The sequence below is a fragment of the Prionailurus bengalensis genome, chromosome B4 (assembly GCF_016509475.1).
Source record: "Prionailurus bengalensis isolate Pbe53 chromosome B4, Fcat_Pben_1.1_paternal_pri, whole genome shotgun sequence".
NCBI lineage: Eukaryota > Metazoa > Chordata > Mammalia > Carnivora > Felidae > Prionailurus > Prionailurus bengalensis.
The window spans coordinates 88,106,548-88,120,791 of NC_057358.1; the positions used below are offsets into that span (position 1 = coordinate 88,106,548).

Sequence of the window (14,244 nt, forward strand, 5' to 3'; positions counted from 1 at the left end):
ATGTATAGATGTAATTCACAAACCATAAAATTTAGTCTTAGTGTATAATTTATGGTTTCATTGTATTCAAAAGCTATATACAACAGTAACTACCATTTAATTCCAGAACTTTTTCATCACCCCAGAAAGAAACCCTTACCCATTATCAGTCATTCCTCAGTCTCCCTTTCCCCACCCCCTAGCAACCATGAATCTACCTTGCATCTCTACTGATTTGCCTATTCTGGATATTTCATATAAAAGTAATCGTACAATAAATATTCTTTTGTTCAGGCTTTCACTTAGCATGTTTTGAAGGTTCATCCATGTTGTAGGATATATCACTGTTTCACTTCTTTTTATGGGTAAATAATTCTGATTTATGGATGTACTGCATTTTGTTTATCCATCATTTGATGGGCATTTGGGTTGTTTCCACTTTTTGGCTTTTAGAGATAATGCTGCTGTAAGCATTTGTGTGTAACTTTTTTGCTTAGACATATGTTTTCATTTTTCTTGGATATATACCTAGGAGTAGAATTGCTGGGTCATGTAGTTGTGGATGTTTAACTTTTGAAGAACTGCCAAACTATTTTCCCAAGAGACTGTACCATTTTACATTCCCACCAACAGTATATGAGGGTTCAGATTTCTCTACATCCTGAGCAATGCTTATTACTATCTTTTGATTATTGTCATAGTCTTTTGATCATAGCCATCCTAGTGGATATTAAATGTTATCTTACCATATTTCAACTTGAATTTCTCTAAAAACTGATGACTTTGAGTTTCTTATTCATGTGTTTATTGGCCATTTATATATCATCTTGGGAGAAATGTCTTTTCAGATCCTTTGCTCCTTTTTATTTATTTTTTATTATTATTTAGCTATAAGTGTTATATATTCTTTAGTCCCCTATTAGATATATGATTTGCTATTCTGTGGATTGCCTTTCACTTTCTTAACAGTATCCTTTGAAGGACAATATTTTTTAATTTTGATGAATTCAATTTATTTTTTCTTCTGTTGCTTGTGCTTTTGGCATCATATCTAACAAATCAGTACTTAATGTGAGGTTGTGGAGATTTTTTCCCAGGTTTTCAACTAAGAGTTTTTAGTTTTAGCCCTTACATTTAGGTCGTTCATACATTTTGAGTTAATTTTTGTATATGGTGCAAGGTAGATCCACCATCATTCATTTACATATGAATATCCAGTTGTTCCAGTACCACCAGTTCTTTTTCCATTGATTTATCTTGACAGATTTCAGTTTTAAGGAACTTAAAACCATAACTCTTTATTTGCCATGACTTAATACAAAAGATTTATCTTCCCTTTTGAAAGCTTTGTTTTAACTATGGGGTAGAAACTGCTCTAAAATGTGACTTTGACATACTGAAGCTCTGAGTATTATTCTTACTCTGTTGACATATTGTATCTGAGATGATAGCTAAGCTGGATATCTCACAGTAATACTTTCTCAGTGTGAAAGTGTCTTCCCATTTAAAGGATTGATTTGATAGCACCTTATTTTGAAAGCACCTTAGTCAGATTTGAGTGGTTTTATAATCCACTTAGTCTTACACTATTTTGCATGTCTTTTATTTTTCTAGTGCCAACATTTAATGAAAATATTGGCACATCTTGTGGGGAGAGACAAAAAAGTAAGTTATTAAACTAATTAGTTATGGAAGTGGTCAGACCTTAATTTTTCTAATCAGTTTCTTAGAATACTGAGAAGGGAGCCCTCCTCCGAACAACACAAACTCAGTAATGTCCATTCACTTTTGCAGTTTGTTGCTCTTAATTTCTGTAGACTACAAATTATGGAAGTCCTTTCATGTATTTTCATTATCGTGGCTTTTAATTAGTGTTCTGATTTTCTCATAATTTCAGCCTAGAGATGTTGGACAAAGTTGAGCCCCCAACTATACCAGAAGGTTATGCTATGTCTGTGGCATTCCACTGTTTGCTAGACCTTGTACGTGGAATCACTAGTATGATTGAAGGAGAGTTAGGAGAGGTTGAAACAGAATGTCAGACTACCACTGAAGCAGCTTCTTCACCAACACAGTCATCAGAACGGCAAGAATCACAGTCAACGTCAGACCAAATGGATAAGGAAATAGGTATATGTGATGTATTTTTAACTTTTATTTTGAAATAATTTGAAATTTACAGAAAAGTTGCACAGATACTAGAGTTCCCATATATCCTTCACCCTGATTTCCCAATTGTTAACAGTACCATATTTGTGTAATTGTATTTATATATGTCACTATACTTTTTACCTTTTTAACTATTAGAGAATAAGTTGCAGACATAATGCCCAATTTCCCCTTAATACTTCAGTGTTTTCTAAAAAATAAGGACAGTTTCCTATATAACTACAGTACAGTCCCATCATAAATTTAGCATTAGCCCAGTATTATCTAATTTGAGACCTTATTCAAATTTTGCCAGTTGCCCCAATGATGTCTTTTTTTCTATTTCTTTTCCTTTTCCTTTTCCTTTTTGTTTTTGTTTTTGTTTTTGTTTTCTTTTTTTAGAGAGAGAGACAGACAGTGTGAGCCAGAGTGAGGCAGATAGAGGGAGAGAAAGAGATAATCCCAAGCAGGCTTTGCACTGTCAGCGTAGAGCCTCATGCAAGAGTTGAATTCATGAACTATGAGATTATGACCCGAACCAAAACCAAGAGTCGGAGGCTTAACCAGTTGAGCCCTCCAGGCGCCCCCCAATGAGGTCTTTTATGTTCTGGGATTACCTGTTGAATTTAGTTTCATGTTGCTATACTGTCCTTTAATCTAGAACATGTCCTTAGTTTTTTCTTGTTTTATATGACCTTGACCCTTTTGAAGGGTAGCTCAGTCAGTTTGGGTTTGTCTTTTGTTTCCTCATAATTAGATTCAATTTATTCATTTTTACCATAGAAATGTTGCTGCATTATACTTAGTGTATCAACATGTCAGGAGCATACAGTGTCAGCATGTCTCATTATTGGTAATGTTACCATTTGGTTAATATGTCTGGCTGGTTTCTTCAATGTAAAAATAATTATGAACTTTTTGTGGAGAAATATTTTGAGACTAATCTAAAATATTAAAGAGAGCTTTTCCTTCTCTCCCATTTATTTTTTTTAAGATTTATTCATTTATATTATTTTTTATGTATTGGACATTATTCTTTTTCTGCCACCTCCCCCCTTCCTGCTATTCTTGCCCTGATGTTTTAATGGCAAATACAGTCCTAAAATTACAGAATGTTTTTTTCACTTCAAGCCTTACTACTACTTTTACAGTGATGATGATTATCAGTTGCTTTGATTTTTTTTTTTTCCCCCAGAATGGCAGAATGGAATTTTATTTTATTGAAGGGTTGCAATCTGTGATTATCATTATTTGGTTTAACACTCAGATTGTTCCTGACATTGCCAGTGGGACCCCTTTCAAACTGGTCACTATGTCCTTTTGTCATTTTCTGACCTCTACCTTACTATCTGACACAACAAAATGTTCTAAACTCATCTTTGATTTTTCTTGCCAAGCCCAGGATTCAGTTATTTATCTAAGGAGCCCTAGCTTCTTTTAGTTTAGAATAGTATTTGGAAACTAACACATGGGCACTAGTGTGCTTTTTACTGCTTGAAAAAGAAATGCACGCATACACATGCACACACAAGCATACATCTCTCTACATTTTAAAAATGCCTGTCTAAAAATGTCTGTGTAAATGAGGTTTCTCCAGTTCTGGTTTAATACCACAAGGTTTATTTTCAACTTTCCATGTTTGTAATTACCTTCTCCAACAATGAAAACTTGGTCCCAGTTTATTCAGTGGATTCGCTTTATTTACTTGATTCCCAATGTGTGTGTGTGTGTGTGTGTGTGTGTGTGTGTGTGTGTGTGTGACCAATCTCCTGGCTGAACCAGCTGATCACTCTTAGCTGATCACAGAGGCTGAAAGATTGGCCCAATGAAGGGGAAGGGAAAAGGAGCTGACATTACACACACACACACACACACACCAGTAAGTTAACTTTTTGAATTCTGAAACTCTGGTGTGGTTTTTAAGTTTTCATTGGTTCAAATATATAAATATTATAGATTTTAGTATTATAATTGAGTTGTTGATGGAATATATAATGTATCATCATATGACTAGGGAGGTTTTAGAATAGCATTTTGTCAAATATTATGTTATCATGAAGTATTGTGTGTTTTTGTCATTTAAGTCAGTAGAGCTGTTTGGGAAGAAATGGTGAATGCCTGCTGGTGTGGTTTACTTGCTGCTCTCTCACTCCTTCTTGATGCCAGGTATTAAGTCTTTATAATTTTTATATTGCATGTGACAGTTAATAAGAAACAAACATTAAAATTGTTACTTCAATTTGTCTTAAGATTTATTTCTTAATATTAGTTTTTGGACATTATTCTTTTTCTGCCACCTCCCCCCTTCCTCCTATTCTTGCCCTGCTCCCCACCAGAGTAGTTGTCATAATGTTTTAACGGAAAATCCAATCCTAAAATTACAGAATTTTTTTTTCACGTCAAGCCTTACTATTACTTTTACAGTGATGATGATTATCAGTAACTTTGATTTGTTTTCCAGAATGGCAGAATTTACTGATTTTAAAATGCTTGATATTTTAAGTTAAATCTTTGAGTGCTTAACCATTTTCTTCAATAATGAAATATGTATTATATATTGCTTTCACCCAATTCAGATTTTCAGATATTATGTTGATTAGTTAAAATTCCTTAAGTATATTTTGCTGTTATTTGTCTATAGATTTTCTTAAAACTCCACTGAATACCTAATTGCACATCATGTTTGCAGTATAATTAAACATAAATTAATCATATTAAATACAATACTTTATCTTTTCAGCACAGATGAAGCTGCCACTGAGAATATTTTAAAAGCTGAACTGACTATGGCTGCTCTTTGTGGAAGACTGGGCCTTGTAACTTCAAGAGACGCCTTTATAACTGCAATATGCAAAGGTTCCCTGCCCCCCCATTATGCTCTTACTGTGCTGAATACCACCACCGCAGCCACGCTTTCCAACAAATGTAAGACTTCAGCTTACTCGGAGTTTTTTTTCATCTAGTGATGTGGCATTATGTAGAGAAAATATTATAGAAATTCCTAGTTCAAGCCTACCTGTTTTACTCTCTGACTATGACCTCTGCGAGAAGTCTGCAGACTTCTCTCGGTCTGTGACCCAGAGCTTACATTTTTTCCATCTCTTTAAAACAATGGGAGTGCAGGGAGAATAATACCAATTTTCAACAATAATAGTGAGGATAAAAGAAAATAAATTTCCAGGGTGCCTGGGTGGCTCAGATGGTTAAACATCAAATTTCGGCTCATGTTGTGATCTCATGGCTTGTGAGTTCGAGCTCAGCATCGGGATCTGAGCTGACAGCTCAGAGCCTGGGGCCAGTTTTGGATTCAGTGTCTCCATCTCTCTCTGCCCCTTCCCCACTTATGCTTTGACTGTCTGTCTCTCTCAAAAATAAACAAACATTAAAAAAAATTTTAAAAAGAAAATAAATCTAGAAGTCTGTTGTAAACTATATCATACTATGGAAATGGTGGTTTGGGGTGCCTGGCTGGCTCAGTCAGTGAAATGTGCAACTCTTGATCTCGAGGTCATGAGTTTGAGCCCCACATTGGGTCTAGAGATTACTTAAAATAAATAAATAAACTTAAAAAAAATTAAAAAAAGTAGTGGTGTTTTTTTGTTTGTTTTTGTTTTTATTTTTTTCAACGAACTAGTAGAACAATAATGCTGCTTTTAACGTTCAGATGTTTTTTTTCTTGTTGAATACTTTGAAAACACTCAGGTTTGTTACATGTAATAGAAATATATTTCAAGATGGTATTTAGTTTTCAGACTGAAAATGTGAGATTTGACATCTAACTTTAACTATAAAAGTTTACTGGGAATATATGTTAAAATACTCCATGTGTCCTAATTCTATTTTGCTTGTGAAAAAGTATACCTAAGTTTTATAATTTTAAAAAGTTATATAGAAAATTACTTAAAATTTGCTTAAATTATATTGGTTTTTATACCTCCTGAATTTCAAAAATGTTTGCATATAGATAATAGGTAACTGCATAAGTGTCATAGTTGAACTTAGTTTAATCAAATTAATGTTTTAAAATACAACATTACTTGGAATAATGTGAAAAGTATATCTTAATTATTTAAGCTTTCCTTTGTGTTCTAGCATATTCCATTCAGGGCCAGAGTGTTATGATGATAAGTCCATCAAGTGAATCTCACCAGCAAGTTGTGGCAGTTGGTCAACCTCTGGCAGTCCAGCCTCAAGGAACAGTAATGGTGAATGACTTTTCTTACCTTAGTTACCAATTAACTATCCAGCAAAATTATTATACCTTTCTTTTTTTATTTTTTAAATCCAAGTGAGTTAACATGTAGTGTAATAATGGTTTCAAGAATAGAATTTAGTGATTCATCACTTACATATAACACCTAGTGCTCATCCCAACAAGAGCCCTCCTTAATGCCCATCACCCATTTAGTCCATTTCCCCCATCCAACACCTCTCCAGCAACCCTCAGTTTGTTCTATACTTAAGAGTCTCTTATGGTTTTCCTTCATCTCTATTTTTATCTTATTTTTCCTTCCCTACCCCTATATTTTTCTTTTTTGTTTCATAAATTCTACATGAGTGAAATCATATGGTATTTGTCTTTCTCTGTCTGACTTATTTCACTTAGTACAATATACTCTCGTTCTATCCATGTTGTTGCAAATGGCAAGATTTCATTCTTTTTTGATTGCTGGGTAATATTCATTGTATGTATATACCACATCTTTAAAAAAAATTTTTTTTTTAATGTTTGTTTATTTTTGAGAGAGATAGAGAGACCGAGTGCAAGCAGGGGAGGGGCAGAGAGAGAGGGAGACACAGAATCCGAAGCAGGCTCCAGGCTCTGAGCTGTTGAGAGAGGCTCGAACTCACAGAGAGATCATTACCTGAGCTGAAATCAGATGCTTAACCGACTGAGCCACTCAGGTGCCCCTATATAAACCACGTCTTCTTTATCCATTCATCAGTTAATGGACATTTGAGCCCTTTCCATACTTTGTTGTTGATAGTGTTGTAAATATTGGGGTGCATGTGCCCCTTCAAATCAGCATTTTTGTATCCTTTGGATAAATAGCTAGTATGCAATTGCTGGATTGTAGGGTAGCTCTATTTTTAATTTTTTGAGAAATCTCCGTACTGTTTTCCAGAGCGGCTGCACCAGTTTGCATTCCCACCAGAAGTGCAAAAGTGTTCCCTTTTCTCCTCAACCTTGCCAACACCTGTTGTTCATTTTAGCCATTCTGACAGGTGTGAGGTGGTATCTCGTTATGGTTTTGATTTGTATTTCTCTGATGATGAGTGATGTTGAACATCGTTTCATGTGTCTAAGCCATCTGGATGTCTTCCTTGGAAAAGTGTCTGTTCATGTCTTCTGCCCATTTCTTCACCGGATTATTGGTGTTTTGGATTTTTAGTTTGATAAATTCTTTATAGATTTTGGATACTAACCCTTTATCTGATATGTCATTTGGAAATATCTTCTCCCATTCCATCGGTTGCCTTTTAGATTTGTTGACTGTCCTTCCCTGTGCAGACTTTTTATCTTGATGAGGTCCCAGCAGTTCTTTTTTGATTTTGTTTCCCTTGCTTCCAGTGACATGTCTAGTAAGGAATTGCTGTGGCTGAGGTCAAAGAGGTTGTTGCCTGTTTTCTCCTCTAGGATTTTTATGGTTTCCTGTCTTAAATTCAGGTCTTTCATCCGTTTGAGTTTATTTTTGTGTATGGTGTAAGAAAGCAGTCCAGATTCATTCTTCTGGATGTCACTGACCAGTTTTCCCTATACCATTTGCTGAGGAGACTGTCTTTTTTTTCCATTGCATTTTCTTTCTTGCTTTGTCAAAGATTACATGGCCATACATTTGTGGGTCCATTTCTGGATTCTCTATTCTGTTCCAATGATATATGTGTCTGTTTTTGTGTACCATACTCTCTTGATGACTACAGCTTTTTAATACATCTTGAAGTTCGGGATTGTGATGCCTCCAGCTTTGGTTTTCTTTTTCAAGATTGCTTTGGCTATTTGGGGTCTTTTTTGGTTCCATACAAATTTTAGGATTGTTTGTTCTAGCTCTGTGAAGAATGCTGGTGTTATTTTGGTAGGGATTGCATTAAATGTGTAGATTGCTATGGGTAGTATTAACATTTTAACAGTATTTGTTCTTCTGACCCATGAGCATGATGTTTTCCATTTCTTTGTCTCTTCTCAGTTTCTTTCATAAGCTTTCTATAGTTTTCAGCATACAGATCTTTTACCTCTTTGGTTAGGGTTATTCTTAGGTATTTTATGATTTTTGGTGCAGTTGTAAATGAGATCGATACCTTGATATTCTGCTGTTTCATTATTGGTGTATAGAAATGCAGCCAATTTCTGTACGTAGATTTTATATCCTGTGACTTTACTGAATTCATGTATCAGTTCTAGCATTTTTTTGGTGGAGTCTTTCAGGTTTTCCACATAGAGTATCATGTTGTCTGTGAAGAGTGATAGTTTGACTTCTTCCTTGCCGATTTGTATGCCTTTGTTTCTTTTTGTTGTCTGATTGCTGAGGCTAGGATTTTTAGTACTATGTTGAACAATGATGATATTAGGGTCTTTTGCATATGGCCTTTATGATGTTGAGGTGTGTTCCTTCTATCTCTACTTTCTTGAGGGTTTTTATCACGAAAGAATGCAGTATTTTGTCAAATGTTTTTCCTGTATCTATTGAGAGGATCATGTGGTTCTTATTCTTTCTTTTATTAATGTGATGTGTCACATTGAATGATTTGTGGATATTGAACCACCGCTGCATCCCAGGAATAAATCCCACTTGATTATGGTGAATAATTCTTTTAATGTATTGTTGGATTCAGTTTGCTAGTATCTTGTTGAGAGTTTTCGCATCCATGTTCATCGGGGAAATTGTTCTATAATTCTCCTTTTTAGTAGGGTCTTTGTCTGGTTTTGGAATCAGGTAATGTTGGCCTCATAGAATGAGTTTGGTAACTTTCTGTCCATCGTATTTTGGGGAACAGCTTGAAACGAATAGGTATTAACTCTTCTTTGAATGTTTGGTAAAATTCCCGTGGACATCGATCCAGCCCTGGACTCTTGTTTGTTGGCAGATTTTTGATGACTGATTGAATTTCTTTACTGGTTATGGGTCAGTTCAAATTTAGTATTTCTTCCTATTCCAGTTTCGGTAGTTTATATGTTTCTAGGACTTTATACATTTCCTCCAGATTGCCCAATTTGTTGGCATTCAATTGCTCAAAATATTCTCTAATCGTTGTTTGTATTTCTGCAGTATTGGTTGTGATCTCTCTGTTTTCATTAGTGATTTTATTTATTTGGGTACTTTCCTTTTTCTTTTTGGTAAGTCTGATTATTTTTATTAATTCTTTCAAAGAACCAGCTTCTGGTTTTGTTGATCTGTTCCCTTTTTTTTTGTTTTTTGTTTGTTTTAATTTCAGTATTGATTTCTGTTCTGATTTTTATTATTTCCCTTCTCCTGGTTTTGGGCTTTATTTTCTCTTCTTTTTCCAGCTCCTTTAGATGTAAGGTTAAGTTGTATATTTGAGACATTTCTTCCTTATTTAAGAAGGGCTGGATTGCTATATACTACCCTCTTATGACGGCCTTTGCTACTTCCCAAAGGCTTTGGACTGTCGTGTTTTCATTTTCATTGGCTTCCATGTACTTTTTTTAATTTCCTCTTTAATTTCTTGGTTAACCCATTCTTTCTTTAGTAGAATGTTCTTTAATCTCCAAGTATTTGTGATCTTCCCAAATATTTTCTTGTGGTTGACTTCAAGTTTCATAGCTTTGTGATCTGAAAATCTGCATGGGATGATATAGGTCTTTTTGTATTTGACGAGGGCTGATTTGTGTCCCATTATGTGATCTACTCTGGAGAATGTTCCATGTGCACTTGAGAAGAATGTGTACTCTGCTGCTTTAGGATGAAATGTTCTGAATATATCTGTTAAGTCTATCTGGTCCAGCATGTCATTGTTTCCTTGTTGATTCTCTGCTTAGATGTTGTGTCCATTGCTAGAGTGGGGTGTTAAATTCCCCTACTATTACTGTATTATTATTAATGACTTTCAGTATGTTTGTGATGAATTGATTCATGTGTTTGGGTGCTTTCAAGTTGGCATAAATATTTACAATTGTTCATTCTTCTTGGTGAATAGACTCCTTAATTATGATATAATGCCCTTCTTCATCTTTTGTTACAGTTTTTGTTTTAAAATCTAGTTTGTCTGATATAAGAATGGCTCCTCTGGCCTTCTTTTGATGTCCATTAGCATGATAAATAGTTCTCCATCCCCTTACTTTCAATCTGCAGGTGCCTTTAGGTATAAAATGAGTCTCTTGTAGTAAGCATATAGATCAGGTCTTGTTTTTTTATCCATTATGATACCTATGTCTTTTGATTGGAAGATTTAGTCTACTTACATTTAGAGTGGTTATTGAAAGATATGAATTTTGTGCCTCTGTGTTACCTGTAGAGTGGTGTTTCTGGTGACATTTTCCAGTCCTTTCTAGTCTTTGTTACTTTTGGTCTCTTTTGTTTTGTTTCATTTTTTTTTCTCCAAAGAGTCCCCCTTAAAATTTCTTGCAGGGCTAGTTTAGTGGTCATGAACTCCTTTAGTTTTTGTTTGTCTGGGAAACTCTGTCTCTCTTTCTATTCTGAATTACAGCCTTGCTGGATAATTCTTGGCTGCATATTTTTCCAATTCAGCACGTTGCATATTTCCTGCCACTCCTTTCTGGCCTGCCAAGTTTCTTTGGACAGATTTGCCATGAACGTGATCTGTCTTTCCTTGTAGGTTAAAGACTTTTTTTTCACTTTCTGCTTTCATGATCATCTCCTTGTCTGTGTATTTTGTGAATTTGACTACAGTATGCCTTGGTGATGGTTAGTTTTTGTTCAGTCCAGTGGGAGTTCTCTGTGCTTCTTGTATTTTGATGTCTGTGTTCTTCCCCAGATTAGGAAAGTTTTTAGTTATAATTTGCTCACATAAACCTTCTGCCCCTCTTCTCTCTCTTCATCTTCTGGGATTCCTATGATATGAATATTATTCCTCCTTAATAAATCTTTCAGTTCTCTTAAGTCTTGTATGGTGATCTTTCGCCTTTGTTTCCCTCTTTTTTTGCTTCATTATTTTCCATAATTTTATCTTCTGAATTACAGATTCACTGCTCTGCTTCATCCATCTTTGCCATCATATCATCCATTTGAGATTGCATCTCGGTGATAGCATTTTTAATTTCATCCTAACGGGATTTTAGCTCTTATTTCTGCAGAAAGAGATTTCCTGGTGTCTTCTATTCTGTTTTCAACCCCAGCTAGTATTCTTATAATCATGGTTTTAAATTCTAGTTCAGACTGTCGTACTTATATCTGTGTTGATTAAATCCTGGCCATCATTTCTTCCTCTTCTTTCTTTTGGGGTGAATTTCTCATCATGTCATTTTGAAGGAAGAAAAAAGTTAATAAGAAAGTAATATTAAAACAAAACAAAATCAAATAAAGGAAGCCAGATCTTAGGTGTATTTCAGTCTTCTTGTGGAGAGAGGTTTGATAGAAAAAAGAGGGGAAAAAAAGTAAAATTTTTTAAATTAAATTAAATTAAAATTTTAAATTAATTAAAAAATGTTTAATAATAGAATAAAATAAAATAGGATAAAAATTGCTCTTTATGTATCCAAGAAAGAGAAAGAAAAGAAAGAAAAAAGAAAACAGCATAAGCAAAAATAGAAGCAAAGAAAACAAACCAACAAACAAGCAAACAGAACGAAACCTGAATAAAGTTAAATCCAGTTTCCCCTAGAACTGAAACTTTTTTTTTTAATTTTTTTAATGTTTATTTATTTTTGAGACAGAGAGAGACAGAGCATGAACAGGGGAGGGTCAGAGAGAGAGGGAGACACAGAATCTGAAGCAGGCTCCAGGCTCTGAGCTGTCAGCACAGAGCCCGACACGGGGCTCAAACTCACGGACCGTGAGATCATGACCTGAGCCGAAGTCGGACGCCCAACCGACTGAGCCACCCAGGCGCCCCTAGAACTGAAACTTTGACGCACTCTATGGTCAGTAGACTAAGCACGTGGAGAGGATTTGTGCTGGTCTTCTGGGGGATGTCTCTGGAGGACGCAGGTGGGCAGGGCTTGGTGTATCAGCTGTATTCTTCACTTGGTGGTGCTGCTTAGCTCAGTGGGGTCAATCCTGGTCTGTGAATGCATGGGCGAGGGGTGAAAATAGCTTAACCCAGCTCTCTAGTCTCTGGATTAGGAATTTCGTGCCCTCACAGATGCGTGATCAAGTACCCCTCCTTTGTATCAGGCTTCTGTCTGCTCCTTGCCTTTACCCTGTCTGTGTCCAAGCTGCCTGCCTGCCAGGTAATGCCTCCCTCCACAGTTTTATCTCAGATGGGGCTGTGTTTCAAAACCCCATACTTCACAGACACCTTCATCTTTGACCTGCACTGATTCTCTGAGGTGGGGGGAGGGGGGTTCGCTGAGCAATCACCAGATGCTGGCTTTCCCTAGAAAATATTTGTGCGATCATGCAGTGGCAGTGGCTCAGAGTTTTTGAATCATACCCCAGCCAGTTTTGCTGTACTCTGGTGCCTTTGTTCTACTATCAGTAAACGTGACAGCTCTCCAGGGTCCGCTGGGACTTTTGCCAATGGGGAGGACAGATAGCCTCTATCAAATGCACTCCAGACAGGAGAACTGCTTCTCTCTGTGTTGCACATGGATCCCTCAGTCCACATTGCCTATTCCTGGGGATTTGCCCTACTTCTTCACTGGAGCATCGTCAGGCACTGATCTCTGAACCTTCAGACATTGCGCTCCATTGTTTATAGAACCCTGGTGGTATTGAAACCCTCTCCCCTCTCTCCATTAATGGTTTTGGAGAACAGATGTGTTGTCCAGTTCCCTGTGAGTGTTCTCACTCTTTCCTTCTCTTTCTCTCCAGCTTCTGTCGGGGTGGGGAGTGCTTTTCTTGAGCAATCCTGATGCTCTGCACTCTCCCCCTTTCTCTGCCCTCTCTCTGTGAAAATGGCACCCTACTCTGCAGCTCCACGGTTTTTCTCTCCCCTATTTCACCCCTCTGCATGACATTCCTGCCAAGTTCTCTGGCTCATATTATGCAAATTGTTGCATTTATCATGAGATCAATTTCTTAGGTGTTCAAAATGTCTTGATGCTGATCTAGCTGTGTTTCAGGGACAAGACAAGCTCAAGGTCCCTATACTACTCTGCCATGTTAACTCTGTCCCCTGTACCTTTCTTTTTGTTTGCCAGATTTTGTTGTTAGAGTTATTTATTTTACTTGGATGATTGATACCTTTAGAAGACAACTGACATTATCATAACAATGATGGTAACACAATTTTTAAGCAAATTAATTTGTTCTATACAAACCATCCACACCTATTTTCTTAATATATTTGTTTTTTTATTTAAAAAATATTTGAATATGATAATCCTGCTTTACAAGAATGCATAACAATTCTTACAAATATATATTTATTTAAATATAGCTCACTTCCAAAAATATCCAGTGTATGAGGACTTTACTTAACTTGGCACACTGCCATGGAGCTGTTCTTGGAACATCATGGCAACTTGTCTTGGCGACCCTACAGGTATGTTGTAGGCTCTGAGTCAAAGATCAGTGTTCTTTTTATATCTAGGTGCTACCAATTAAATTAAGCAATGCCTGTTGGTAGTTTGGGGAAGCCTAAAGAATAGGCAGTAAGTTTGAAGAAGGAAAAGTTGGAAAAGAAAAAAGATGTGGCTTCTCTTAATGGCCTAAGTTCTGCCTATGCTTGGTGTTTTAAGTATTTTATATGAATAGCAGTTACCGATTTAAATTTAATTATTTTGGAAACCTACTTCTGATTTTAATTTTAGTTATTAAGAGTTACTAATGACTTTTAATTTTAGTTATTAGGGTTTTTACAATTTTACAAATTTAGTTATTTTTTTTTCTTTAATTTTACAGCATCTTGTATGGATTCTGGGATTAAAGCCTAGTAGTGGTGGTGCCTTGAAACCTGGGAGAGCTGTAGAAGGACCCAGTACAGTAAGCTGTAGTTAGTCTTACTGAATTTGTGCTTCTCAATATGTTCATATGTTAC

At 35.9% G+C, this 14,244-nt stretch overlaps 1 protein-coding gene across 7 annotated transcripts in view; it reads left to right on the top strand.

Moving 5' to 3' along the window:
• MON2 (MON2 homolog, regulator of endosome-to-Golgi trafficking) overlaps positions 1–14,244 on the top strand; it is a 119,204-nt gene that overhangs the window by 54,286 nt on the left and 50,674 nt on the right. For all 7 annotated transcript variants that reach the window (XM_043564776.1, XM_043564773.1, XM_043564777.1 and 4 more), the window contains exons 12-17: positions 1,877–2,109; positions 4,212–4,293; positions 4,868–5,052; positions 6,220–6,332; positions 13,645–13,749; positions 14,109–14,189. In XM_043564776.1, the coding sequence (XP_043420711.1) occupies positions 1,877–2,109; positions 4,212–4,293; positions 4,868–5,052; positions 6,220–6,332; positions 13,645–13,749; positions 14,109–14,189 (799 nt within the window). The remainder of the gene's footprint in view (positions 1–1,876; positions 2,110–4,211; positions 4,294–4,867; positions 5,053–6,219; positions 6,333–13,644; positions 13,750–14,108; positions 14,190–14,244) is intronic.